Consider the following 27,185-nt stretch of genomic DNA (forward strand, 5'->3'; position numbering starts at 1 on the left):
CATCAAGGTCCTGGGAACTAAAATTCTCCGATAATTCTGCGTCCGATCCCCGTGTATTCTTGGGGTACATTTGGTCTAGGAGTCTACAGTATGGAGTACACTCTGCCAGAAAAGGAGGTTTGGCGAGCTCGAACTAGTCCATACACCTGTTTACAGCACTTGGACACTATTTCGTCCTGTTGACCGCTTTTTACCCTTTTTTCAGCGCGTTTCTCGGGAAAAGCTCGAAGGGAGGAGACTGCCGAATCAGATCGCAGCCGGGGTTCCGGGGGCTGGACAGCCTTTGCCCTTTTAGGAGGATCTAAGGAGAAAAGTGGATATGGTGGACTTTGGAGGGGCAAAAAAGGGGACCAGAGGACCAAAAGAGCAGAAATCAAGAGGAAAATCCCGACACGCTAGCGACGCGTCATGAACTTGAGGACATCTGCCAGGTCTGAGCCGTCTCTTGACTCCATTCTATCCGTCCACTCATCATCATCACAAGTCGTGACTCCATTTAGAGTATGGAGTATGGAGGACTTGAAGGTCCATAAGAATTATCTTTTCGGGTTAAGCGTCTAGCAAAGAACGGCGGTCAACGGGTCTCTATAGACTACAACTAACTACATATAGTATGTAGTGTACTTCTTCTTTGGCAACATAAACGATGTCGATGCTGTCTAGCATATATCCTCCCTCTTTTTCCTCGTCTCTTTGCTCGGTCTCCACTTCTCCCGTGTGTATAAGCTTGGGCCTCTTCTGTCGTGGTGGAGCCCGACCAAGACCGAAAAGTCTCTTCAGAGAGATACACTTTGTGGATTGGCACGATCTCCCTCTTACCCTGTCCATCCGGCTCACTCCGTTCAAACCCATGGCGATGGCTCCAACGGTCGGCGGTGAAACATGCGTACCCTAACATCCTAACTGCTCTTGACTATCCCCCGATGCTTGTACTCCTTCAAGAGTATGATGCACGACCTACGGACATGGCTTGCACCCTCCGTTAGAGATACATTAGAACCTTGGTTTCAGCGTGGGAAAGGCATACGTTTTTATGTAAAACCGGGGCCCATCTTCGTCAGCTTATGGTCCAACAGCACTCCTCTCCCCTCTCCTCGCTCCGCAATGAATACAACCATACCATTATTGTTGCCCACTTCAACCCCCTTCAAGACCGTGGACTACAATGCGAAAATGATGCAATACAGCAAAGTAGGTACTGCCGGTGAGATGTCGAGTGGGCCAGAGACACGGCATGGCTGGAAAGGGGGGCACGACGCTCAGACAATGGGCACCTCCAAGACTCCAAGTTCCAACCCCGTTGCTTGTTTTTCGTTTTTGATTTTTTCTTCTCTTCTCTCTCCTATGGTCCCGTCATGTTCGCGCTTGGTCTTGGCCATGGGGCACATGGAAATGAGCCGGTCTCCATCTCCATAGTCCATAGTCTAGTGCATAAGTCCGTAGACCATCGAGCATAGACGGTCGTTGGGTGTCTGAATTGAACTCGAGCTAGTCTAAACAGTTTAGGTAGTTAACATAGTGGATGCGATTACTCCATAGTTACTGGAGTGATCTGAAGTCTCGGCCATCCCACGCATCCCACGCGAACGTCTAGACTACTGAATTAAGTTTACATTCTCATTATTCTGCTAACTAGAACTCCGCCAGAGCTTGAACTTGAGCAACTCTAGTAAGGTCTCACCATGAGCTCCATTTTGATCCATCCCAATTGTAAGTGAGTAATTTCCGCGGCCCCAGTAGCCTCTCTTGTCTTCTTTTGGTTTGTCTTGGGTTAGTCCCTGTTAGGTGAAACTCCCCGAGCTTGCACGGTTCGGAGCTACAGATATATATCGAGACAGACACAGCTCGGGAGTTGCGATCGGGACGGTTCCCGAACCCATAATTTAGCTTGCATGGTTAAGTTGCCTACAGTAGTTAGTAGATGAAAATTTCGAAACTTCAGAGGAACAGATCAATAATTGAACTTAGCTTTATCTCGGCACCATACAAGGACGAGTCTATGAATCCAACACTGGAATCAGCTGAACTCAAGAACCAAACTCTCAAACTAAACAACCAATCGTTTGAATAGAAATTCTCAATCCCTGTCAAAGCTTCATCCTCGTTCCTAGCCCCAAGTTCCCAGTCCCAAGGACCTAAATCCCACATTTTTCCAACGGCGCATCCCATCGCATACCCAGCCAACACCCGCAGACCCACGGCGCGCCATTGAGGCACAACCCCCATTCGACCCATGGGAAACGCTCAGACCTACCGCATCCGGCGAGATGTCGCCGGTTCGCACGCTGGAAAGCCAGCCATCCCGTCCTGTGGTCCTATGGTTCCCTCTAGTCTCTCTGAATGCTCCGTGTGTGCCTTCCAGAAAACCATCGCGACCATGGACCTTTGTGGCGTTGGGTGGGAATGCGGAGAAAAAGCCAATGGTGATCCGGCAACGGGGAACGCCTGTGAGAAGGCACCCCGGTACCAAGTGTGGACCGGTGGACACGATTATGGAGGAACTAGTAACTATCACTGGTTACTCCTTTGTGCTGCTCTTGTAAGTGCACCTTCTATACGTAGAGAGAAAGAGAGTTTCTTTGCAGCGCCCATGGTTCCGGGATCGAGGGTGATTTCCGACAAGCTCTCCGCAGTGGCGGTGGCTTGCTTACAATCTTCCTCGCCCCCCTCTCAACTAAAGTTCTCCGGAGTACGCCAAAGTGATCCGCCGTATTATAGCCGTGGGAATGATATTATTGGTTGGAAGTTCGAGTTGGGCTGGTTTAGGGTAGTGATCACGGGATATAACTACTCCATCGGAAAAGCACGACGAGCTAACTGGACTAGTTTTAACTAACCGCTTCAGTAGTGTGAAAAGGGGAGGAAACGAACTCCATCCTAGGCGGGATGAAGCGCTCGAAGATTGGTTCAAAGTTTAAACATTGAGAAAAAATATGGAGTTTCCCAGGTAATGTACATAAGTAGTAAATAACTTAGCCTAGTTAGTTAGTTCTTCAGCCTCCCTCGGCTGCCTCCCTCAGATCCTTGTGATCACGAAGCTTGGCGTCATTGGAGGGGGGAAATTGTTGCGGAGAATGAGGACTTCAATTCGAACTTTGTATGGATGAGCGAGTCACTAACTCGGTGGTTAGTGCGTGCTCCGTTATGTTTAGTTCTAAAAGTTGAACCAGACACTCGGGAACGTTGCAGATGAAAATCCCATCTGTAACTTTTCGGGGATCTGGTTGCTTGGAGGATCGGGGACCTTGGCAAAGACTCCTATTAGTTATTTCCTTGCCCGCGGTGGTTCATTTGCCACGGGCGAAAATAAGATGATGCTCCACTTTCCGAGGAACGGCGGCAGCTGGGAATCCTCGTTGGCTTGGCCTTGTGCCTATTTCCCGAGTACCAAGTAAGATAGATTATAGACTCTAATCTATACGGGTACTAGAGGAACTACCAGCCGTGGACGACGAACTATTACTTTATCACGGTATATTACTATATTGTACTATATTTCAAAGTTTAGATTATCCGGACACACTCGGTCCAGATGTGACAAGTTCGATCCTGGGATCGCGGTCGCATCTGCCGCGCTATTCCAGGAGCCGCGCCGCTAATGCCCCCCATGGCGGGATGTGCTGGTCCGCGCTCTGACGTTGTTGTTCAATTGGCGACAAGAGTGCTTGCCCTTGGTGGGAAGGAGTAGTTACGGAGGAAGTAGGATGGGATGAGGCGGCGATGGCTTGCAGGAACCCCCGAAGGCACCAGCACAAACCCAAGGTGATACATGAAATGGCAAAATGGCGAACAATACGAGGTGTGGAATGGGTGGTCTTCGTACAGAGAGTATGCCTTACTTTTTGGCCCTTTTGCCTTTTTCCTCGTCCTCCAGACTGCAACCCCACCGGTTTCCCTCCCTGTTTCCCCGTCGCACGGTTTTCTTGGGACCCTTCCCTCGAGTGATACAGGTCGCATGGCCATCTCCCGGTCGGCAAATCTGGGCAATAGGCATGCTGGAAACTAGAGTGATGTCCTGCAGGAGGGAAATCAGTATATCGTCATCGCACGAGTTAGGGTGTTTTGTATACGCCTCTACCACCCCGTATCTCCTTATAGAAAGTGGCGTTTAGTGTGAGAAGTGATATGGGGGCTTTGATGGGCCGGGTTCAGTCTCAGGTCTGCAAGCACACAGAACTCTCGAGCACTAGTCGATGCAGATGGGAGATGCACCGGGGGCAAAGCCGGAACAAGTCCGATGGTTAGTGGTGTGAAGTGGCGTATCGTTTATCCTCCACACGTCAATGTAGTCTGCTCTTCGGTAAACTACAGTCTATGAGAACGACTCTTGATGCCATGTGAATACACATGTAGTTCTTTCCTCGGTCATTGTTTTTGCCGCTGCACTTGGTCCTCCGTACAGGAGATATTGTGGGTTCGCTACGTAATTGCAATAAATCTACGTAAATACAAAATCAAGATCACAAGTCTAGTAACAGTGCAGCAAAGAACCATGCCCTATCAAGTCCAAACCTAGCTAAGCACTGCTAAGACGCGCGTGGGTGTCAACGTCGTCATCGTGCGCATTTTTGTTCCCGTAAATTCCTCGAGATCCCAGCCCGTTAGGGAGAATGGAGCACCCGAGAAATAGTTACGTCCGACCGTCGTAGAAAATGTCGTCAATAATGTTCAAAGCTATTGAATGGATATGATGCTGGTAATTTCATTCTCTAGTGTCTATTGGGATGTACAGCATCTTCCGTATTGTCGGGAAGGCACTATCGACATCATTTGGAGCTAGGGTTATTATCATTGGTGTATTGGATAATTGTCATGTATGGCGTAGGAGAGTGTAGGAGCAGTATATTCATTTTCTTTTTTGATTCTCCACCTATTTTGTAAATGCAGTTTTTTTCGAAGTAAGGTCGCCTCACACGCTAAACCATCTATGGCCCGTGTCAAAGGCCCCCTCTCTTCATCCCACATACATGGCTGAAAGCCCTGCGTGTGAATCGTCACAATCTGTTCTTAGGGGGGCCTTTTTTTTTTTTTTTGCTTTTCTATTTTTCCTTTTTCCCTTTCCTTTTCCTCTTTGCCTCTCCCCGGGAGGGTCCAAGATTCTAAACCAATGATGAGAGAGCTAAACATGTCCCCGTGGGCCCCTCCCACATTTGGGTTTGCCTGAAAAGCCATGGGAGGACGAGGGGGGTTCAATTCAAGCTTGTTCCCCTCCAAAAAAAATGAGATCTGTACTAAATTCAATATCAACGGACACCAACAAGAGATGGTTATAGATCCTGTCTTGATAGTTGGTGTCGTTTATCCTTGTAGAATAGAACCAACCTATTTTGCCCTATAGTACTGCCTAAACATTGTATCCCTCTACTATCAACCCCCCACGGGCGCGGGTATACCCTTTGACGTATCGCTGGGGGTCTCTCGTTCCCCGCTACTTTGAAACACGCTCTTTCAGGGCGAACCTTGGTCGCTGCATCGTGAGGTTATTTCTTGGCGTCACTTTGCTTTTTTTCCTTATCCGTTTTTGGGGTTATTCTTTTTAATTCATTTTCTTTTTTAGGAGCACCCTGCTTATTGAAGTTTAGCTGCTTCTCAGACACGGCACAGATGGACCACTCATCGGTAGCCCGGTTTAGTCTGTGCTGGACACATTCCCTTGAGCTGTCTCCATAATCCTTGACTCGAGTCCCCCCCCCCCCAATTGACAATCCACTTGCCTTCCCATCCTCCCCCCAAAATCCACCTCTATTCATTCAACCAACCACCAACCACCTTGTTCTTCTCCTCCACCCCCCTTTTGAGGATATCCGAGAGTCACCGACTGCTTTTTGGGTCCCATGATATTTCCCCTTTTCCATACCCATTGTCTTCTATTTGCTGGGTCAACTTTTTGAGGGGGAGTTCCGATCCCGGCCCCTGTTCAAGCATTCTGGATGGAGTAGTTCAAACCACCTAATTATTACTGTAGTTGGTAATTCACGTTCTACTTGACCGGGTAAATGGCAACGAGGAACGAGAACGAGATGTCGGACGGGTCGATGGCGACTACCGAGTAACGAGGGAGACGGAAAGAGATGCTGCTGCTACTGCTACAGTACTCTATCGAGGCGTGCGTGTGCACACATTCTTGCTGCCGCGTTTAAATGTTAGATTCTCTCGATCTTCCATTCCTCAACCTAAACAGATTGCTCTCCGTGTCTGATGTAGGGACTATGTATGTTCTGTACTCTAGGTGCATCCTCCTTGAGAAACTTGCGGGTTAATTCCTCCACAAATCATCAAACCATCATATATTGTAACACACTATATACTACTATATAGGCAGTGATCTCGTTGGTTCAACCATGCAACAACTCCCGACTCCAAGCCCAAGTCCAGGAGGGTCCGAGGAACTGGTTCCCGTTGAAAGGGCCACTTTGGCACTAAGCAATGCCTCCCATTCTGCATGATAAGAAATAAGAATAAGAATTAAGAATTTAAGAGTCGAGAGAAAAGGGAAATCCGAAAATCATCTGAAAAAAGAAGAAAAGCAAAAAAAGAAAAAGCGAAATCAGATTTACCAAACAGGCAAAGAGGGGGCACGATTTAAATTACACTGACCCGCGGTATTAGCGTTTCCGACGATCTGCGACCCCCGACGGCACGTCGTCAGTGGCACACCCTTTTTCTGCTTTTCTTTTTTTGGTTTTATTATTATTATGATTTTTTTGTGTCGTGGAGGTGGTTTTGAGAAGTTGGAGACTCTGGCGCGCATGTTAATAGTATAATAGTACTCCGTAGTCTATACCCGTCCCTTCTTAAGCTTCGCCGATCCCCTTTCCCCAGACTCGAACTTTTTTCTACTTGCTACTTCCCTTCGACTTGTGTTCACTTGGGATAAAGATATTCCAACCGAAAAAACAATTAATATCCCCCCTGATCTTCGGGCTTATCACTTCTTCTTCCTTTCAATCTTTCAATATTTCCCCCGGATCATCCTCGATCGTCACCGACATCAACAAACTCGATACAATTCAACCCGAGTATACCACCAATATCACACAATCAAGCAGCACGAGCAGTGACAACATTTTCAACTGTCGCTCTTAACCACCATACTACTTCTACCCATCTTTCTCATCTCCCGCGATCGACTCGTTCATCGCGGCTCTACCCTCCATGACGATGGTAATGGAAAACCAGAACCGCCCATATGGCGGCATGAGCTTCGACAATGTCTACCACCACAACCCACCACAATTCACCGATCCCTGGGCTGCTGCTCACACTACTTCACACTCCACACCCCCAGTCTACGCGACTTCAATGGGTAACGGCGCCAGCATCCCCATTAACACCGTCAAGCAAGACGAAGTCGGCCGTTCCGCCGCCATGTCCATGCCCTACCCCAGTATCCCCGTCTCAGCTCCTTCACTCGTCCCTGCCAGCAACTACACCACCGCTGGTTATGGCACAGAAGTCATGGGTATGCAACATGAGGTCCCACGTACTGGTTTCGAGCAGACCCCCACATACACTACCGCCCCTCCCATGAACAACTTCGCCCCGGCTAGCTATGCGCCAGGCACCTACGCCCCAATTCACCCCTCCCAGCCTCAAGATGTTCGTCGCATTTCGCATTCGTGAGTACCACCCCCCGCCATCCCTCCTCATGCTCAGTACGGGCGCCCTCCAGATCGGGAGGGCTCGTAACGCCAAGAATATGGAGGATGATTTCGGTGGCTGACTCAACATTCCATACAGTGACCGTGTGGGATCCTCTCAAGCACCCGCGCCCACTCCCACTTTTGGCGATGCACTTGATGCAAGCCGCGGAATGGTGGCGCTCAGCCAGGACTTGACTCCCCGTAACGTCTACGGTCCTCGCGGGGCTCGCAACTCTGCTGATTCCTACGGCTTCCCCTCCACTCACTCCTCCGCTTCCTCCATCTCCTCGGGCGGCAACTACCCTTACTACAGCGCCTCTGTTGGCTCTGTGGATTCGTCAGTGACGGACTATAGCTCGACTACTTCCGAGTCGTATGAGTCGCGCACGCTTCCCCGGCCTACGAGCCTTTTGGCTGGTAGTGCACCTCCTGGCCCGCAGTCCATGATGAGCCAGTTTAGCTCGAAGATGCCTTCCAACACCCAGAAGAAGCACAAGTGCAAGGTCTGCGATAAGCGCTTCACTCGTCCCTCTTCCCTTCAAACGCACATGTACAGCCACACTGGCGAGAAGCGTAAGTTGCAACCTTGACCACAATACGAAGAGTTTCTAGACTAACGCATTATCTATAGCATTCGCGTGCGATGTGGAGGGCTGTGGACGACACTTCTCAGTAGTTTCCAACCTGCGCCGACACAAGAAGGTGCACAAGGGCGAGAAGGAAGGCGGCTCCCCCGACGAGGACGAGTAAATTACACAACCTCATCGCCGCATGATTCAAATACCTTTCTGCTCGCCTCAAAGCACGAGCGCCTCATCCACCTCCTCTGCGCGACACGACGCGCCAATTCCCCAGATACCCAATTCACTCCGCCTTCCCCCAACGAAACCGTCCCGCCGCGCAGGCCGTTCCAACTGTGTTGGATAAAAATCCCTCCGGCTCTGACTCCTTGTACAACAGCATGGATTTACCCTTCCTCATCCTCCACCTTCTATTCTCTCGTCATTTTTCAAACCTCCATCTTCCATTTTTTTCTTACCTTCCGGCTGCCAGTCTTCTGATCGGGTGCCGGAAGATTCTTTCGTCATATACCATATACCCCTGGGACGGTTCTGAATTTTGGGTTTCACGCGGCCACGACATAAGCAAGGCTGCCCCGGGAAAGGGAGAGAGGCCTTTCTTGATGTTTTTCCTTTCTTTTCTTTTGTCTCTTCCCATGTTATGACCATAGAGGTACCGGCTGGTTTGCGTTCCTGGTTGTGCTTGATTCGTTCTGTGTTTTTGGTTTCTATCTTCTTCTCGAGCCTCGTGCTCTATTTTCTACCTTTCTTATTCTTTCGCTAGACCTGGGAGTCACCTGTGCTTTTCCTCGATACCAATGGGTTTGTGATGATTTGATGCGTTTGTGTGTGTTGGCCCCCCTCTGATTTCGGGGTACTTCATTGTTCTTTTTCTTCTTTTTTCTACATTCTATTTCCTCATGTTGCAGCGGGTTTGGATCATATTTTCATCCAGCGCTCATGTTTACCTTCTAATACTCTCTCTCTCTCTCTCTCTACCTTGCATCAATATCTTGCATGGTTTAGATCCATCTTATCTTCATACCATTCATACCTTTCCATTCTCATTGTCCTCGTCTTACCTGCTTCGCTTCTATTCTTATCACTCTCTCAGCTGCATTTATTACTTGGGTCTTGTTCTTTTCTTGTTTTTTAAGGGCGGTCTCGTCCTCTGTTCCCACCGGGTCTGTTCATGTTTTCTCGATGATTGCACGGGGTTTGTGCAAAATGTTTGGGTCGGTATGGTGTTGATGTGATACCCGTGGCATTGGTGCGAAAGCGCTTTTTATTGTCTTCTGACTTATTTCTCATGTCTGGTTCCTGGTTTGATCCTTTTCGGTGAAATCTGGGCTGTGTTCCGCTGCGATTCCGGGACCTGCTGGTGGTTTTCTTTTTCACAATACAGTCGCTATAGTAAAGATATTGTCTAATACGCAATCGAGCGCTCATGTGAAATTTCAAATTTGGTGTCTGTAGATTGGTACATTTTGTTGATCTTGACTGATTGTCTTGCTGATCGACTGGGAGTCTCGGTCTCAACTCGTGCTTGACGATCGCCGAGTTAAGCTTAAAGCTAGTCGGTGATGGTGGATTCCCGACCGAACTTGCCCTGCATTGTAGCTAGGATTGATCGATGAATCTGTAGTTGCGTTTCGAACATTAGGTTGCACTGCACCATAGTGCTATACCTAGATGCGTGGTGTTGGCACTTCGAGGATTGGTAGTGGAAGGAAGCTAGGTACGAACAGTGCACTTGATAGCACACACAAGTCTTTGTAATTCAAATTTTGTCCATTCCATTTAATACAGCGAAGTGAAAAGAAAAGTCGCAATTATGATACTAAATCCATAGTCTAAATTGCAAGGTCGAGATCCTGCTTCGATATACACCGCAGCAGGAGGAAAGCAGAGAGAGCCCAAACGCCGAGGGGGTGATGATTATCCATGAATGATAGGCCAATTCACAAGAAAAAATGATGATTAACGAGCTGTGCAGCACCAGGCATTTTTCAGCTCCATACGATAGGGATCAGACTTAATGAATACGGTCCAGCTTGGCCCGGTTCATGGCAATCTGGTCGTCGACGTAGTCGCTCTGTAGAGAAGGTTAGTTTGATTTCCACATTTACTTCGACGATGTTGATTCTAGTACTGACCTTGCCTGTGATACGCTCCAGATGTCTGTTCTGCTCGTCCAGCTCGCGGCCAGTGGCCTTGGCAAGACCGTTCAGCCGACCAGCGGCACCGCTCAGAAGATCCAGGTTTTGCTCGATCTCGTCCTCCATTGCCTCGTCCTCACTGTCGGCCTCGAATTGATACTTGGCACGCTCGGTGACGTTCGCCTTCTTGCCCTTGCCTTGCTTGTTCGCCTCCCGGTCAATGTCGCGGAACACCTTCTCCATGCGTGCGTTGGTTTGGTAGGCTTCGGAGCGGGTGCCGTCGCGGAGGTCACGCTCTTCACGGTGGGTGTTGATAGTGCGCTCGTCACGTTCTCGTCGGCGCGAGGCACTGGTGAATGGGTTGGAAACGTGCACGGCGAACATGCTCTTGTTGAGTGTCTTCAATTCGCGCGCCTTCTCCTGGGCTAGACGACCCTCGACGGCGGCCATGTCGAGGTTCTTCTCCGCACCGTGGATCATCTCACCCTGGGCACCGAGGCGAGCGAGCGTCGAGCGTCCAGTCTCCTCGGCCATTGCAGCAGCGCGAAGGGCATTACGGGTAGATGCCACATCGCCCTGCTTGACGAACCGCATTTCTTGCTTGGTAGCCTGGACGTTCTCTTCCTCCTCCTCCTCGGCCGTGAGTTGCCGGTCCTGGTAGGTGGCCATGCTGTATTCATTGCTGCCGCCACCGTAGTTACCCCCCTGACCACCCTCCTGACCCGGCGAGTATGGAGGCGGCGCACCGCCCTGATTTTGTTGCGCACGATCCTTAGCACCGCCGAAAAGTTCATTGCGGGCAGCATCGCCGGCGCTGGGGTCGTTGGGATCGGCGCTGCCTAATCCTCCATAGCCACCCGAACCGTAGCGCGAGGCGCCAGCGCCGTTGCTCCCACTACCGAACCGATCGCTGCCATATCCGCCCTGGTTGCCGTAGGCGTTTGCCGTGTAGCCCGAGTACTTGTTATCGGATGGAATGGCGTGGGGTCCTCCTGCGGGGGCGGGGGATCCGTTGCCGCCCTTGTAATCGGCCGGGGGCGACGCAACACCAGCCTGGATCTTAGCCTTGGTGTAAGGGTCGACATGAGCGGGTTGGGCGTAAGGGTTGGATGCCTGCGCGGGGCTCTTGTTCTTCGATCGAGAGCCGAACAAGGCACGGCGGTTAGAGTCGTCGCCGTCGTCACCGGACTTTTTGAACAGGCCCATGTTGAGGTACGAGTGTGAGTTTCAAGATTGAGAGAATCAGATGAAAAGAGTCCGTGAAAAGAACAACTCGATTGAACTTATTGCCCTTTGTTTCGTGTGAGGAGAACGAAGGAGAAAAGAGTGTTTCGAACGAGGAATTAAAGGCGCTTCAGGGGAGCTTCAGGCAGTCGAGACCGGCGGTGGTTCTGGTGTAACCCGGTGACCAAAATAACACCACTAAATTGGAGGATATTTCAATGGAAGTGGCAGGGACGTGACAAGACCGGTACCGCTGACTCAGCGACAGTGGCGGCGCTAGGCCCAAAACGGGCAGCTTCGCCTCCCCGCGAGTTTTGGTTATTTTTGGGTCTCGTTCGCTGCCTGCCCACAGCCACTTCAGCAATGGCGCCCCTGGGAGACGCCGACCACTGCAGAGACAAGGCCCGCAGGGATCTGCTGGTCCTGCTTGAAGGCGTGAGTACCACATTCACGTTTCTAGGCTTCTTCTAATGGCGTGTAGGCTCGCGGGAAGAAGAACCTCGTTATCAGTCAGGAGCTGGCGGGTCCAGTCGGCTTGTTCGTCAAGTTCTCCGAACTCCAACAGTACGGCGTAGACCGTGTCTTTTTGCTGGAAAATGCAAATATCGACTCGTCGCAACGCAATGTCGTGTTCTTGGTCCGCGGTGAAAAAGCCAGCCATGTGCGGACAGTGGCAGGTAAGGCAGTTCTCGTTTCATTTTGTTTTTGTTTATTGATATCGTGATTACCCGCGAGAATGTCAATATGGGAATGGGGTTAAGAAGACCCTACCTTAAGTATTACGCGGATGAGTTTCATAATCCACGCAACGGAAGAATTCCCTAGATTGAGCCAAAGCTCATTCATTTGGCGCTTTGCTTTCCGTTTATACCTCGACTGAGTGCCATCAGTGTGGGCTAACATTCTCCTTAGAGCAAATTAAGCGCCTACAGAACAATGGAAACGTGGAACATGAGTTCTCCATCTTCTTCGCTCCTCGGCGTACCCTGGTAAGCAATGCGGTGCTGGAGGAGGCGGGTATTATCGGTGATGTCAACATTGCCGAGTTCCCACTCTACTTCTTGCCACTGGAGCAAGATATCCTATCATTGGAGCTTGAAAATGCATTCAGTGATTTGTACCTGGTAGGTCCCTGGTTCTTCATGTGACCCAGAAAGCAATGTTGACATTATCTTAGCATAAAGACCCTGGCTCTATCTTCCATGCCGCCAAGGCTCTCATGGGTATCCAGCAGAGACATGGATACTTCCCTCGCATTGTTGGCAAAGGCGACAATGCGCGCCGCCTAGCAGATCTATTGCTGCGAATGCGCAAAGAACTGGATGCGGAAGAGAGCTCTGGGCTGGCTGACCCATCTGCTCGAGGCCTTCTTCCTAGCGCTGATACTGAGAATTTGATTATTATTGACCGTGACGTGGACTTTGGAACACCTCTTCTTACGCAACTTACTTATGAGGGCTTGATTGACGAATACGTGGGCATCAAAAATAACCAGGCCGATGTCGATACTAGCATAGTTGGACAAGCGTCTGCACCACAGCCCCAGGAGTCGTCAAAAACACCACAGCAGGTGAAGCAAGGTCTGAAGAGGAAGATTCAGCTTGATGCATCAGATCAACTCTTCAGCCAGCTGCGAGATGCAAACTTTGCCATTGTGGGTGACCTGTTAAACAAAGTGGCTCGCCGATTGGAAAATCAGTATGAAACACGGCACACAGCTCAGACCACAAATGAACTGCGCGAATTCGTCAATAAACTACCAACTTACCAACTGGAGCACCAAAGTCTTCGGATTCACACTAATCTCGCCGAGGAAATCATGCGGCTTACACGATCTGAGACGTTCCGGAAGATCCTCGAAGTACAACAGAACAATGCCGCCGGTGCTGATCCAATCTACCAACATGAGACTATTGAAGAACTCATTTCACGAGACGTCCCTTTGAAGAGCGTGCTGCGCTTGTTATGCCTGGAGTCCTGCATGTCCGGCGGACTGCGGCCGCGGGACCTGGAGAACTTCAAGAGACAAGTCGTGCAAGCTTATGGCCACCAACATCTGCTGACTTTCTGGGCCCTTGAGAAGATGGAACTTTTGCAGCCCCGGTCTTCGGCCACGGCCATGCTCCTTCCTACATCCGGTGCGCAGGCCGGCTCGAAGACTAATTATGGGTATCTACGCAAGAACCTGAGACTAGTGATTGAAGAGGTCAGCGAGAAGGAGCCGAACGACATCTCCTATGTCTACAGTGGCTTCGCCCCACTTAGCGTTCGCCTGGTTCAATGCGTACTTCAAAAACCCTACATCCTCTCCCTGGTCAAGGGTGGCTCTCCCGCTGCATCAATAAACAATGCCAGCACTGCATCGCCTGGGTGGCTCGGCTTCGAGGATATGGTCAAGAGCGCCCGGGGCTCGACTTTCAGCATTGTCCAAAAGGGTGATGATAAGGCTGTTCGAGCTCGCCAGACCCTTAGCGGCAATTCTGCTACAAAGACTGTATACGTTTTCTTCTTGGGTGGAATCACCTTCACCGAAATTGCCGCGCTGCGCTTCATCGCTGCCCAGGAGGCGCCGCGGCGCAAGATTATCATCTGCTCCACGGGAGTCATCAGCGGCGACCGCATGATGGAAGCTGCCATTGAGAAGGGGAGTTTTGCCAAGAAGGCGGAGTAGTCTATGTTCATCTCAAGTCTAGCGTTCGTTGCTGGTAATAATTTTCATGATACCATTGATTTCAGAATATCCAGCTTGTCTATCATTCGTAGTATCATCTATTAGTATTTGAACCCGGTGTTCACACCCATCAAACGACCCTGATATCGCTCTATGACCTCACCAAGCCGCACCATTACTCCGGCAGACAACGTTCGTACTTGTTCCTGCGGATCCGCAAATGGACCGGAGTCTGCTTTGTTGCTTCCAGAGGGCGCGCGATCAAAGACTTCGGAAGCCCACTCGCGCAACTCCATGACCCTAGCAGCATGTTCGGTGACGAGGCGTTCCTCGCCATTTGAGCCAGATGCAATGTTTACATCCACAACTGCCAGGAAAAGATTCAATAAAGCCGCAGTAACGGTAGGTTCACTGGAAACCGGGGCTGTGTGTAGTGATAGAAGCAATGATAGCGTTTCGTGTGTAAGCCCTGGGAGAGATGGGCTATGGGGGCCTGCAGTCGAGAAAATAAGGGAGAGTGTTTGAAGGAAGAGGGTGAGAATGTGTGGGACGAAGAATGGATTGTGAGAGGGGGCTGACGACCTATAGAGTAAAGGTTAGCAGACTGGCTATAGAAAAAACGGGATTAAACATACGAGGCGAATTGCAGCATCATAATCTCAAATCGGCCTTGAAGAGGATAGAAGAATCCCTCGGCAAGCACCTTGTGTACATCCTTCACAACGTTCTTCTTCCGCTCAGCCTCGCGCTGCTGGCGCTTCTTCTCAATCTCCATGCGCGATGAGAAGGTGCGCACCTTGAGCGCGTTTGGTCCTGTCATTCGGTCTGCTGCATCGGCTGCTAGCGGTTGCAAAGATGTTCGCGACATCTCTCTTGTGAGGGCCGCAATGGGAGATTCATTCGCGCCCATGAATACAGCCTCCAAAGCAGGCGATAACCGCTTGGAAGGGAATGACGTATCCCCAAGGGTTGGTAGACTGAGTGCCTTAGCATCCTCTTCGCCATTGCCAGCAATCTCGCGCGCGCTAAGACCCAAGGCTGTAAGCACGGCAGATCGCTGGACTTGAGACAGGTCTCCATCAAAGAAGATTGCAGCGAACCAACGGCCCATTTTAAGAGGCTGCGAGACTATGAGGGCGATCATACTCTGCAGACGTGATTCGTGGAAAGATGGGTGATTGTTGTCATTTTGTAAACTGACTAGAGTCAAAGCGAGTTCTTCAACTTGTTCAGCAAGTTCTGTGCCAAATCCTGTCTTCCGGCGAATTAAAGATGGCGCAGTGCTAATGGCAAGGTGGTAGCGTTCGACGTTTTCAGTATCACGGAGGTATGCAATCAAGTCGCGAATGTAACTAGAATAATTGTTAGAGATCATGGACAATGATACCCTCGAGCTCTCAACCATGACTTACACGGGCGCGCTTGGCTTGTTTCGTTGGATTAATGTCGGGTCATCTTCCTCATCCTCCGCATCGTCGTCGGGTTTCTCATATGGAAGGAGATCATCATCTTCATCAGTTTCTTCCTCACTGTCATCTATTACTTCAATAGCGACAATTTTGCTTGTTTGAGGTGGTTTTGAGTGTGCCTTTGGTCTCAAATTCTGGGCGAATTGAGTGCCTTTAATCGGTTGCTGGGTTCTCGAAGGTGCTTTCTGTAGTGCTTTGATAGATTCAAATGGTCCAACATTGTCTTGAACCGTGGTGAGACTCAGGTACCAGAGTGCCTCTTCGCTTTGCATTTCTTCAAGGTCAAACTTCATGGCCTTCCCGGGCTCTTCTATGAGCTGGGAGATCCCGGTTCCTACAATCATTCCCAGAAAACGCGCTCGATTTGAAGAAGCCGCGAGTCGGTTGGAAACAGCGTTTAGGAAAACACTCGTACGTCCAATACCGTGCAACTGAAGTGGATCCAGCCGGTTTAGCTGGCCTGCTGCTAGAAGGATCAATTGGGCGTTCGCTGGAGACTCGTTAGCTCTGAATTATGCAAGTTTACGTCTCAGATTGGACATACTATTTTGGGTGATGTTTGGAACATGCTTGATGAAAAACTTATCGCCAAACTGCTCAAGACTGCGAACAAGCAACGACTTCAATGTCTCTGATCGCTATGATTAGATTCAGCAACTGCAGGAAGTTGATCCAAACTCACCAGCAGAATTATTGTAAGTCGCAAGTAAAGCACGACGTAGACCAATTGTCTGGATTGATCCACCGTGGCTTTTCGAGAGCCAACCCAGTATTTGATCTTTCAAAAACGGACGGTCTGCAATGATAACTTGGCAAAGAGCTGCCACACCTGAGATGACGCTGCTGGATTCATCTTGCTGTTTAAGGTTTTCTGAAAGGTCGTCCGAGAAGTATTTCTTCTGTACATCGCGGAAAATAGCTTCCATTACAGCAATTTGCTCTGGCTGTCTGAGATGGTCAACTAGCAAGCCAAAGTTAGCAGAGGATAGCTGCTCGAAAAGCCATCCCGAGTAAATTTCTCGGACCAGTTGATCTACAGAATTGTTAGATTCTCATCGTAACCAGCTGACACTGGAAGAAGCTTACCAGCATAGCCTAGGCTCAAGGCTCGGCCAGTGAGGAAAGCGAGCGAGGTCCAGCCAGTTTCATCCCCCGCCTTAATCTTTGAGACAAGATAGGTGATGTTTTCACCTAACCAGGACGCATAGCGAGGGCCATCACCGATCCATGAGACGGATCGCACAGGCTCAGATGTATTGGCAACGGTGAGCGCTTCTGCTGCCGTGGAAAGTATTTTACCAGCAGCAACGAGGGACACAAATTCTCTCCAGGCAACTTGCTGTCGAGTTTTATTCTCATAAAGGGATAAGATATCTGTGTAGATGCGAGAAAGGAAGTCCTTCGGTTCTAGCAGCGCAGCAAGGACAGACAAGAGATCTCGGATCATGAGATGGCTGCTTGAGCCTTCGGCTTTCTGAGCTGCCGCCCGAGAGCTTGCGATGAGAGTGCGAAGTTGAGCCACAAGAGACCCAAGTCCCGCTATGCTGCTTAGACAGCGCAGCAGAGCTGCTCGGCATCTTGCGTCCTTTGCCTTGCTTTCCTTGCCATTCAGAAATGCCCAGTGATCTGGGATGGTGGTGCTGACTAAAACCTGGAGAATTTGAGCCGTTGTCGGGCCTGGAATGCGAATGTCAAGATTCTGTATCTTCCTTGACTTGTTGAAAGGGTCCAGGGCTGCAAGGGCCACGGCAAGCTCGTCGTTTTCGGGATGCGATTTCAGTATTTGTACCAGCTGCTCCGCTGATATATCTTGGCTCAGATCGACAGCGGGTTTGATGAAACCGTCATTGCGACTCTGAATCTCGACAGCAACCAACGGGGATTCAGAATCCCGGTTGATGGTTTTAACGGCAGTTAAAAGACCATCCATCTCGAAAATCGGGATATTGAAAAGAAGTCATTGTGCCTGAGGTTGATTGTCGGAGCTTGTATGCGGAACATCACGTGATTATTCCCATCTGCCTCACCATCCCACGCCGCGATGCTCTCCTCCACCTCTCATCATCTCAGCGTCGCTGTTTCCGTTGCGTCTTTTCCTTGGATTCCTGGAAAGTGGGTTTATACCCGCATTGAAATCCCTCTACATTTACCTTCGCTGCTGCCTCCTAGTGTGATACGGGGATTCTGCTTTTGACGAGTGGGGTGGGTCTATTTACTGTCATCCTGGACGTTCTATCGCGAGTCGGCATTTGAGCCGCCTTTTTCGAATTCTTGATGAGCTCAGTCAGCATGAGTCAGCAGGGCCGATGGTAAGATGCAAACCCCAGCTTTCGATCAATTTCCATGTTCTTACACAGCATAGGAAGCACCTTTATAAGGTGATGTCTAAGCCTGGTCCCTACTGCGATGACGACTGGGTCCCAGGATCAGACACAATCGACACCCTTGAGTCCTCAAAGATTCTGTAAGTTTCCTCCTATCAGATTTGATACAATTGCTGACGCTCAAATTAGGGTGATGTCCGTTTAATAAACCGCAATGATTGCCATGGGAAAGCATTGGCTAACCTTAGTCTAGCGGAGCCGGTGGACTGGGCTGTGAAATCTTGAAGAATCTTGCCCTGTCTGGATTCAAAGACATTCATGTTATTGATATGGGTGGGTTATGTCCACTGTACTTTTGAATGTCAATCGCTAATCGCGTGCCGAAGACACCATCGATATCTCGAACCTGAACCGGCAGTTCCTCTTCCGGCAAGCTGATATTGGCAAACCAAAGGCAGAAGTTGCCGCTGCCTTTGTAGAGAAGCGAGTGAAAGGCGTCAAGATCACACCATTTGTTGGCAAGATCCAGGATAAAGATGAAGACTACTACATGCAGTTCAAGATTATCATCTGCGGCCTGGATAGCATCGAAGCTCGTCGATGGATCAACGCAACGTTGATCGGAATGGTTGATCCGGAGAACCCAGAGAGCCTCAAGCCTCTGATTGACGGTGGAACTGAAGGTAATGATGATCATCTGTTCTCCAAGCTTGAACCACCGAAACTGACGGCCAAACAGGATTCAAAGGTCAAGCTCGTGTCATTCTACCCACCCTATCATCATGTATCGAATGCCAGCTTGACATGCATGCTCCTCGCCCGGCAGTCCCGCTCTGCACTATCGCCACCATCCCGCGTCAACCCCAGCATTGCATTGAATGGGCTCATCAGATCGCGTGGCAGGATAAGCGCAAAGACGACACTTTCGACAGCGACGACATGGAGCATATCTCCTGGGTCTACCATGCCGCTCTGGAGCGGGCTCAGCAGTTCCATATCCATGGAGTGACTTTCCAGATGACCCAAGGTGTCGTGAAGAACATCATCCCCGCTATCGCATCGACAAACGCCGTCATTGCCGCATCCACAACCTCGGAGGTGTTGAAGATCGCCACTGGATGCAACCCTTACCTCGAGAACTATATGATGTATGCAGGTGAGGAGGGTGTTTACACATACACCTTTGAGGCGGAGAAGAAGCCGGATTGCCCGGTGTGCGGCAACCTTGCTCGGAAGATGGATGTGGATCCCGATATGACTTTGGGAGACTTTATCGAGAGCCTCGGCGAGAGGGCTGAAGCGCAGCTGAAGAAACCTAGTATGCGGACGGAGGAGAAGACTTTGTACCAACGATTCCCACCTCAGCTGGAGGAGCACACGAGACCCAACCTCCGCCTCAAGTTGCGTGAATTGGTGGAGAACGGCGAAGAAATTGCCGTCAGCGACCCGGCCTACACTATCGACTTCCGGTACAGGCTGGTGTTCAAATAGACATCCCATAATTCAATCCCCTGTGCATGCAGGGGCCTACGGTGACATGACTCAAACGATGTTGAGCTTCAAGTCTCAACTCTCAGAATTCAAAGACAGCTGCCAGCCTTCTGTGATCTAACAATAACTGTGATATCCGGACTCCGGCCTCGTAAAGCCTAACTTTTGACCGAACTTTTCGTAAATGTACAGCGCGAACGGAGCTCAAATAAACAATTCCAACGCCAGTAAAATGCATTATATAAGAAATAGCACCCGATGACCCAAATGACGGCTTTATGCCATCAAATCGGTCAGACCGCGCTTCCACCGGGCGCACTTCAGCTTCAAGACCTTCACGGCCTCCAGGAAGAGAACATCGCTCTCGAACTGGCCAGTGCTCTCCACGTTGAAGATGAAGTGATCCCGAATGCGACCAAGCTTGACCTTGCCCTGGAACTCCTCGTGGCGCAAGCACTCTCGGCTGACGGTATCGTTGAAGGCATCCCGAACAACAGCCTTCATCTCTCCAGCATGACCCTCGTATCCACTTCCCTTACGGCGGGCCTCCTCAGCGGTAACGGGCTCCAGGGCAATGACGCCCCTGGGGAAGCACTTGGCGAACTTCTTAGCATCATCACCAATGATGGGACGCTCGATCTTGATGTCCGGCATCAGACGGTAAGACGCAGTTGCAACGGGGGAGAATTTAGCGTGATCGGCACCAATGCCCTTGATACAGTGCATTTCAAGGTCGATCTTCTGACCGGGGCGCAGCTTGGCGATCAGAATATCCGGGTTGACAGGCTGAATAGCACCCTCGCCAGTGAAAAACTCCTCCTGGCGACCAACCGGGGCGAATGTGATATCCTTAGCATAGACATGGGCGTTGTGGTAGAGCTTGCGCGGGTCGGTCTCGTCGTCGGCAGCGGCGGGGTTCTTCGTGCACTCGACGATAAGGTGCATGACAACGGTGTTGAAATCGCTGGGACCCGGAGGAGCGGGGCCGTCATCATCCTCTGAGGGCTTGCGATACCAGTGCATCCAGTTGATACCCTCGACCGAACCCTTAAGTGGAATCAGACCCAGACGAGATGCGAGGACCTCGTCTTGGATCACCGAGGTGTTGTTCTGAACGAAAACATATTCAATAGCCAGGGTAGGGATCTCAGCCATGAGAATACGGCGGAAGGCATTGGCGACCGCGGCGTCGAGTCCAATTAGCGAGAACGAAGCTTCGTATGGGTCATTGCGGTGGTATTCGACTTTGAAGTTCTGATGGTCAAGAGCTGTGAGAAAGAGCGCTTTGCAAAGAGGCGATTTGAATGATAGCGAGCACATACATCCTTGAATTGGTCAAGCGCCCAGCCGTGCGATTCTCCAGGCCAGTGACCAGGGAAGTCGGTGGAGGGGATGTTGGTGACAGTCTCTGCGTTGATGCCGATGATCTAGCGCTCGTTAGTATTTAGTGAATATTGACCCTGAGAGTTTTCTTACACGGCGGCGCTGCAGCTCCCCTTGCGATGGGACAAGAGGCGCCATGGTGGACAAAGCTATTATAAGATGAGGGTAAAGGTAGAAGTTCGATGACCGGCGATAAGAATAATTTCTCGAAGTATTTTCTTGGAAGCCTGAGGCAGAAGGGGAGTGTCTATTCTGTGAATGGTAGGGCTGCCTTAGGTAAGACTTTTGGCGGAAGAAAAAGACACTAAACCGAAAACGGGTTAATGCAATGGATATAATAAGTGCATTATAAAGCAGTCGCTTGGCCAACCAGCAGTCGCCTGATGACCGGACAGCTCCCCCCACGTGACTGGCCAAATTGGAGCGCGACCTCATCTTCATCTTCAAACCGCAGGCTTCCCTAACCCGCAGCGAGCCCACTCTCCACCGAGCCATTGAATGCGTCTGGACTGAGGACCAGCCGTCTTCCTTTCCTCTCCTCGAACCTCCCCTCTCAACCTCCTCATGGCCGCCTCCTTCGCCCGCCTCGCGGGCAATGCGCCCAAAAGACTCTGTCTCCGCCCCTCCACCTTGATCAACACATCTGTGCCACGATCCCGCTCAATCGCGACCACTGTCCCTCGCCGACATGCCGAGGCCACTAGCTACCAGGCTACGAGACTGGTTCCGACCGACCCGACCTTCACTCACTTCGCCAACAAGGGTTCTCCCGAGGACCCCGAGGCTGCTGCCCTCGAGTCCGCGGCCGAAGGCATTGACCGCAAGATCCGTCACTACACTGTCAACTTCGGTCCCCAGCACCCGGCTGCTCACGGCGTGCTTCGTTTGATTCTGGAGCTCAATGGTGAGGAGATCGTTCGCGCCGATCCCCACGTCGGTCTGCTCCACCGTGGTACCGAGAAGTTGATCGAGTACAAGACTTATATGCAAGCCTTGCCTTACTTCGATCGATTGGACTACGTCTCCATGATGACCAACGAGCAGTGCTTCTCCTTGGCTGTTGAGAAGCTGCTGAACATCGAGATCCCTGAGCGTGCCAAGTGGATCCGTACGCTGTTTGGCGAGCTCACCCGTGTTCTGAACCACCTGATGTCCGTGCTTTCCCACGCCATGGACGTTGGTGCTCTGACTCCTTTCCTGTGGGGTTTCGAGGAGCGTGAGAAGCTGATGGTAAGTTACCGAGAAATTGCTTGAATTGCCTCGGGAAAGTGTCAAACCATTTTCTAACGCATTGATCACTGTTATAGGAATTCTACGAGCGTGTTTCCGGTGCCCGTCTCCACGCTGCCTACGTTCGCCCCGGTGGTGTCTCCCAGGATATTCCTATCGGCCTTCTGGATGATATCTACCAGTGGGCCACCCAGTTCGGTGACCGTATCGACGAGACCGAGGAGCTGCTTACGGATAACCGTATCTGGAAGGCCAGAACCCAGGGTGTTGGTGTTGTCAACGCTGCCGACGCTCTGAACATGAGTTTCACTGGTGTCATGCTCCGTGGCTCCGGTGTCCCCTGGGATATCCGCAAGTCCCAGCCTTATGATGCCTACGACCAGGTTGAGTTCGATGTTCCCGTCGGTGTCAACGGTGACTGCTACGACCGTTACCTGTGCCGTATGGAGGAGTTCCGCCAGTCTCTCCGCATTATTCAACAGTGCCTGAACAAGATGCCTGCTGGCCCCGTCCGTGTCGAGGACTACAAGATCATGCCCCCTCCCCGTGCTGCCATGAAGGAGAACATGGAGGCTCTGATCCACCACTTCTTGCTCTTCACCAAGGGTTACTCTGTTCCCCCTGGCGAGACCTACTCGGCCATTGAGGCTCCCAAGGGTGAGATGGGTGTCTTCTTGGTCAGTGACGGTAGCGAGCGTCCTTACCGCTGCAAGATCCGTGCCCCCGGCTTTGCCCATCTGGGTGGCTTTGACCAGGTGTCTCGTGGTCACCTGCTGGCCGATGCGGTCGCTATTATCGGTAAGTCTATTCATATTCATCTGATACTAAAACACATCGTGCTAATATTTTCTTCTCAGGTACCATGGATCTGGTGTTCGGTGAGGTTGACCGGTAAAAGCACCGTTCACAACCGTAATATCCCAACCAAAAATCCGAAAAAAAAATCCGGAAGAAGACTTCGATATGGCCCCCCCCTTTTTAGACGGCTTCTATGCCATGATGGGGGTTAAAAACCAGAGAGGAGGACTCCTTCCGTCCTCTATGTGATAACCCTTGGACCCCTTGACTCTAACCCAGGTGTACCAATTTCCCCCATGTTTTCTTCTCATGGCGTTGTTTTTATTATGTCCTGTCCCTCCCCTTTGTCTCCTTGCCTCCTACCTCTTATTAGGCCCCTGTGTATAGTGACCATCTGATTGTTCTGAGCTATTCGTTCGAGTCCTTGTAGTCTCTAATTGTAGCCTACTCCTATATAGAGGCGAACTTGTTTACCGTGCCGTAATTCACATGCCGACAGCACATGTTCACTGCATAAAAGGATGATCCAATCTATGGCCGACAGCCTCAGGATCAATGATTGATATCAGGGCGCTGGCTGATATGCTGTAGTGTTTTGTGCAGTCTTTGAGTCATATGTAAATGAATTCAAGAGTTTGCAGAACGAGCTCTGTCATTTTCCCTCTATATGTACTAGCTTCTTTAACTACCTAGGTGTCATCAAGCTTGATCACTCACCGATGTCTGATTGGTGGGATCGCATATATGCCTGTAAATGGGAGCTGGTGGGTCACTTCGACCATGTCAGTGGCGAATCGGAACGACGAAGTGCATCTGGCACCCCTTCACCTAGGAGAACGACATGTAGAACCTAGCAAGACATCGCATACATCTTGGTGACCGAATCTTTGAATATAATTCTAGAAGTATCGCCAATAATGATGGTTGCTTCATCAAGCGGCCGGGTGCGTTCGGAGGGGCGAGATACTAGCCCCCCATGTCATCGAAGGAGACGAGACGGTTGCACGGAATGCCGGAGGAAGAAAATCAGAGTAAGATTGTCCACTGAAAGATCCAGCCATATATGAGGCTAATTTCGACTGTCCAATCAGTGTGATATGCAGAGACCAGTTTGTTCACGTTGTAAGCGTTATCCTCGAGGATGTCACTACGACTTGAGTATTATCGCCCAAATACCAACTGGGCGAAGACCATCACCGGCCAAAATTGACCAAGCTAGACTCGAGAAGGCATCGATAGCTGCCACTGAAGATACTCAGAATGTTGTTGACATTATGCCGCTTGTGCATCAGCCTCTGCTCAACCACTCGCCTTACCTGCTCTCCGAAGAATCCCGGTTTTTGATGCACACCTTTGCAACGCAGACAGCTCAAATGTTATTTCCGGCAGCTCCTGATTTCTTTCTCCAGAGAATGATCAGCGCTGCAATGGAGACGCCGCATCTTCTCCATGCACTTTTGGCCAGTTCATGCAGTCACCATAGCCGACTCATCCAGGATTCTGGCCCAAGGTCAAAGATGATTTGTCTGAAATACACGAATATGGCTATAGCCGGCCTTAGAGCAGCGCTCTGCGACCAAGACCAGGCAACAAAACCCGAGACTGTCACGACTGCAATGGCTTTGTGCACGAATGATGTCTGCAATGGGAATATGAAGATATGGAGGACTCACCTCCGTGGAGTTTTGCGAATCTTGATGGCGCTCTTGCAACACCAAAGAGTATCATTAAAGCTGATGGATGACCCTTTTATTCAATGCCTTGTGAAGTGGTTTAAAACCATGGATATCCTAGCTGCCTTATCTGGAGCGCATGGCGAGTGCATTCATAATCCTGGCAATGGACCTCTGAATGGGCTTTCGGATTATGCAACCTGGCATGTGGATGAAATCAGCGGCTACTCGTTGGAGCTTATCCCCACACTCGCAGAAGTATCTAAATTGGCCAGCCAGATACGGCCTCATGCATCGGGAGAAACCGAAGAGGACTATTCACCATCCCTAGAGACAATGATTCAGGCCGAGGACCTCGAATCAAAGCTTTTCCAACTTTTTGATCGGCCTGTTTGCGACGAAACTTTGTCTCGTGGCGGGAGCCTTGCATTGGAGCTACACGGCACACATCTCGCTTTCGTACACTCAGCACTACTTCACCTCCACCGGCGTGTGCAACTACATCCCAAGGACCATATCAAGGTCAGAGCTGATGTGCAGAACATCCTCGAGGCCCTGAGCCTGATCGAACCGCATTCGCCTATGAATATACTCATTCTATGGCCAATATTCAGTGCTGGATGCGAGACTGAAGAGAGCGAAGAGAGAGACACAATATTAGCGCGCATGGGAAACATGCAGAAGCTTGGCATGGGTAACTTTACGAGAGCTAGGGAGGTACTACACAGATATTGGGTATCTGGCAGTAAATTACCCTGGGACATCTATCTCGCAAAACTGGGCCTCGAACTTGTTCTGTTTTAATCCTTTAGATAGCCTACATAATGACCACGATACCCTTGATTCGCGCAAAAAGAAAGAAAAAAGGAATTTGTAAAGTTTCTTGACCTGATACAGTTTCTTCACGATCTAACTACAATGGAACATTCTAATACCCGTCACGCATAAACTTGCGCAGAGCGTCGAGGCCATCGATCATAGCTTGGCGTTCTGGAACGTACCCAACGCGTACGTACCCTTTGAAGTCACGTCCATTGCCAAAGCACTGACTTCCTGGAACGAACATCACCCCATATTTTTCCAGCAACTGCTCACAGAGAGCCACATCATCGACCGGATGCCCCTCTTTTGAAAACTTGATAAAGGCAGTCGTACCTGCCTGTGGCCTAATCCATGAAACAGTCCCTTTGAACTCACGTACAAAAGCCTCCAAGTCATCAAGATTCTGCCGAGCTAGCTCATAATTGCGTTCGAGCAAATTGTTGACAGTCGGACTCGCAAGAGCTTGAGTAGCCACACGATCATCAAGCTGACCGACGGAGATGAGGGTATAATGCCGGACAGAGGCAAATGCTTCGATCATTGCCGAATTTCTGGAAGCGATCCAGCCTAAACGAATACCAGCCAGACTAAACGCCTTGGACATGGATCCAGTAGAAATGGCTTTCTCGTAACCGAAGTCAAGAATTGACGGCGGATTATCTGGCTGACGACTGTCAAGAGAGTGGAAAAGCGGCCGGTAAACCTCATCACAATGAATGATCAGGTCATGTTGCCGTGCGACGTCGACAATATCTTGCAGGGTCTCACGATGGAGGACAGCACCAGTCGGATTTTGGGGATTGCTAACCTCTTAATCAACAACGTGAACACGAGTCTAGGTCTGACATGACTTACTTCAGAATGATGAGCTTCGTGTTGAGCTTTATCATGGACTTGAGCTCCGTCACATCCAATTGCCAACCGTTCTCTTCAGATGACCTCCACAGGCTGACCTCGGCACCAAGAGATTCAGGAACGGAATACAACTGTTGATAAGTTGGATAGTGGCATATGACATGATCTCCGGCACCAACATTGGTATAGAGAGCCAGGAAATTGGCCTGAATTGCCCCGTTTGTGACAAGTACGTCTTCCGCACGTAGGGGCTCCGAGGTCTCTGATGCATAGAGATGAGCAATATTCGACCGGAGAGTGGTAGAACCACGGATTGCGCCATAGACCTGTTTCTGCGAATAGTCTATGAGGTCCGTTCCCTGACCTGAGAAGACCTGTAGCTCATTCAGTGAGATAGAAGCACAACAGGTCTCGGCGAGATTATGCTTGGCGTCATTTTCATAAAGATCCATCCACTGGCAACGTTAGTTTGATATGAAGAGGAAAGGCAGGGCTGTCGGGTATCTTACTCGCTCCACAGCGAACTCCTCGATTTTCACCATTGTAGAATGTCCAAACAGATAGAGCCAGGGTAGATTGGAAGTCTGATGTGACAATGTAAAAAGAAAATTCCTGAATAAAAAAAATCGATGAGATTCAGCGCTTTATACTTGAGAAATATGAGTGGACATCTCTCCCAGTTGGAGTTAAATAGAAATGATTGGTTGAATCGGGTCCATTACCGATTTTGGCAGTTCAAATGGCTTGACCCACCGTGCCAAAGTTCTACTTCTACACAGCGTCCGCTAAGATATCCGAAACCAGGTCGAGATGAAGTTAGATGATTCGGCTTTCTCTTAGTGAAGCATCTTCCAAGAGAAATTCTATCTGGATTTCCACACGT

The 27,185-nt window shown here is 50.2% G+C and overlaps 10 protein-coding genes across 10 annotated transcripts; 6 read left to right on the plus strand and 4 right to left on the minus strand.

Moving 5' to 3' along the window:
• Positions 1-2,233: 2,233 nt before the first annotated feature.
• Positions 2,234-2,612, plus strand: N7496_002866 (uncharacterized protein; the record flags this gene model as incomplete). Its single annotated transcript, XM_056695797.1, has 2 exons — positions 2,234-2,539; positions 2,586-2,612. 2 exons carry the CDS (start codon positions 2,234-2,236, stop codon positions 2,610-2,612), a joined length of 333 nt encoding a protein of 110 aa, XP_056558009.1.
• A 4,543-nt stretch (positions 2,613-7,155) lies between these two features.
• N7496_002867 (C2H2-type zinc finger protein) lies at positions 7,156-8,393 on the plus strand (the record flags this gene model as incomplete). The annotated part of the gene is made up of 3 exons (XM_056695798.1): positions 7,156-7,619; positions 7,741-8,216; positions 8,275-8,393. The coding sequence occupies 3 exons, from the start codon at positions 7,156-7,158 to the stop codon at positions 8,391-8,393; spliced, it is 1,059 nt and encodes a 352-aa protein (XP_056558010.1).
• Positions 8,394-10,238: 1,845 nt separating this feature from the next.
• On the minus strand, positions 10,239-11,568 carry N7496_002868 (putative plasma membrane SNARE protein (Sec9); the record flags this gene model as incomplete). The annotated part of the gene is made up of 2 exons (XM_056695799.1): positions 10,239-10,298; positions 10,360-11,568. The coding sequence occupies 2 exons, from the start codon at positions 11,566-11,568 to the stop codon at positions 10,239-10,241; spliced, it is 1,269 nt and encodes a 422-aa protein (XP_056558011.1).
• Positions 11,569-11,949: 381 nt separating this feature from the next.
• On the plus strand, positions 11,950-14,257 carry N7496_002869 (Sec1 family protein; the record flags this gene model as incomplete). The annotated part of the gene is made up of 4 exons (XM_056695800.1): positions 11,950-12,021; positions 12,068-12,263; positions 12,499-12,710; positions 12,764-14,257. The coding sequence occupies 4 exons, from the start codon at positions 11,950-11,952 to the stop codon at positions 14,255-14,257; spliced, it is 1,974 nt and encodes a 657-aa protein (XP_056558012.1).
• Positions 14,258-14,358: 101 nt separating this feature from the next.
• N7496_002870 (telomere length regulation TEL2 family protein) lies at positions 14,359-17,656 on the minus strand (the record flags this gene model as incomplete). The annotated part of the gene is made up of 6 exons (XM_056695801.1): positions 14,359-14,839; positions 14,893-15,609; positions 15,670-16,216; positions 16,271-16,357; positions 16,409-16,759; positions 16,813-17,656. The coding sequence occupies 6 exons, from the start codon at positions 17,654-17,656 to the stop codon at positions 14,359-14,361; spliced, it is 3,027 nt and encodes a 1,008-aa protein (XP_056558013.1).
• A 359-nt stretch (positions 17,657-18,015) lies between these two features.
• N7496_002871 (NEDD8-activating protein UBA3) lies at positions 18,016-19,541 on the plus strand (the record flags this gene model as incomplete). Its single annotated transcript, XM_056695802.1, has 6 exons — positions 18,016-18,035; positions 18,089-18,190; positions 18,240-18,245; positions 18,304-18,383; positions 18,437-18,733; positions 18,790-19,541. The coding sequence occupies 6 exons, from the start codon at positions 18,016-18,018 to the stop codon at positions 19,539-19,541; spliced, it is 1,257 nt and encodes a 418-aa protein (XP_056558014.1).
• A 276-nt stretch (positions 19,542-19,817) lies between these two features.
• N7496_002872 (DNA-directed RNA polymerase core subunit RPC40) lies at positions 19,818-21,062 on the minus strand (the record flags this gene model as incomplete). Its single annotated transcript, XM_056695803.1, has 3 exons — positions 19,818-20,795; positions 20,864-20,968; positions 21,018-21,062. 3 exons carry the CDS (start codon positions 21,060-21,062, stop codon positions 19,818-19,820), a joined length of 1,128 nt encoding a protein of 375 aa, XP_056558015.1.
• A 426-nt stretch (positions 21,063-21,488) lies between these two features.
• Positions 21,489-23,071, plus strand: N7496_002873 (NADH-quinone oxidoreductase subunit D; the record flags this gene model as incomplete). Its single annotated transcript, XM_056695804.1, has 3 exons — positions 21,489-22,154; positions 22,232-22,952; positions 23,012-23,071. The coding sequence occupies 3 exons, from the start codon at positions 21,489-21,491 to the stop codon at positions 23,047-23,049; spliced, it is 1,425 nt and encodes a 474-aa protein (XP_056558016.1). The 3' UTR covers positions 23,050-23,071.
• Positions 23,072-24,226: 1,155 nt separating this feature from the next.
• On the plus strand, positions 24,227-25,429 carry N7496_002874 (transcription factor domain-containing protein; the record flags this gene model as incomplete). Its single annotated transcript, XM_056695805.1, has 1 exon — positions 24,227-25,429. The coding sequence occupies one exon, from the start codon at positions 24,227-24,229 to the stop codon at positions 25,427-25,429; it is 1,203 nt and encodes a 400-aa protein (XP_056558017.1).
• Positions 25,430-25,553: 124 nt separating this feature from the next.
• Positions 25,554-26,844, minus strand: N7496_002875 (putative aminotransferase; the record flags this gene model as incomplete). The annotated part of the gene is made up of 3 exons (XM_056695806.1): positions 25,554-26,250; positions 26,303-26,757; positions 26,812-26,844. The coding sequence occupies 3 exons, from the start codon at positions 26,842-26,844 to the stop codon at positions 25,554-25,556; spliced, it is 1,185 nt and encodes a 394-aa protein (XP_056558018.1).
• Positions 26,845-27,185: the final 341 nt, after the last annotated feature.

The sequence above is a fragment of the Penicillium cataractarum genome (genome assembly GCF_028827025.1).
Source record: "Penicillium cataractarum strain IBT 29864 chromosome Unknown utg000002l, whole genome shotgun sequence".
Taxonomy (NCBI): Eukaryota; Fungi; Ascomycota; class Eurotiomycetes; order Eurotiales; family Aspergillaceae; genus Penicillium; species Penicillium cataractarum.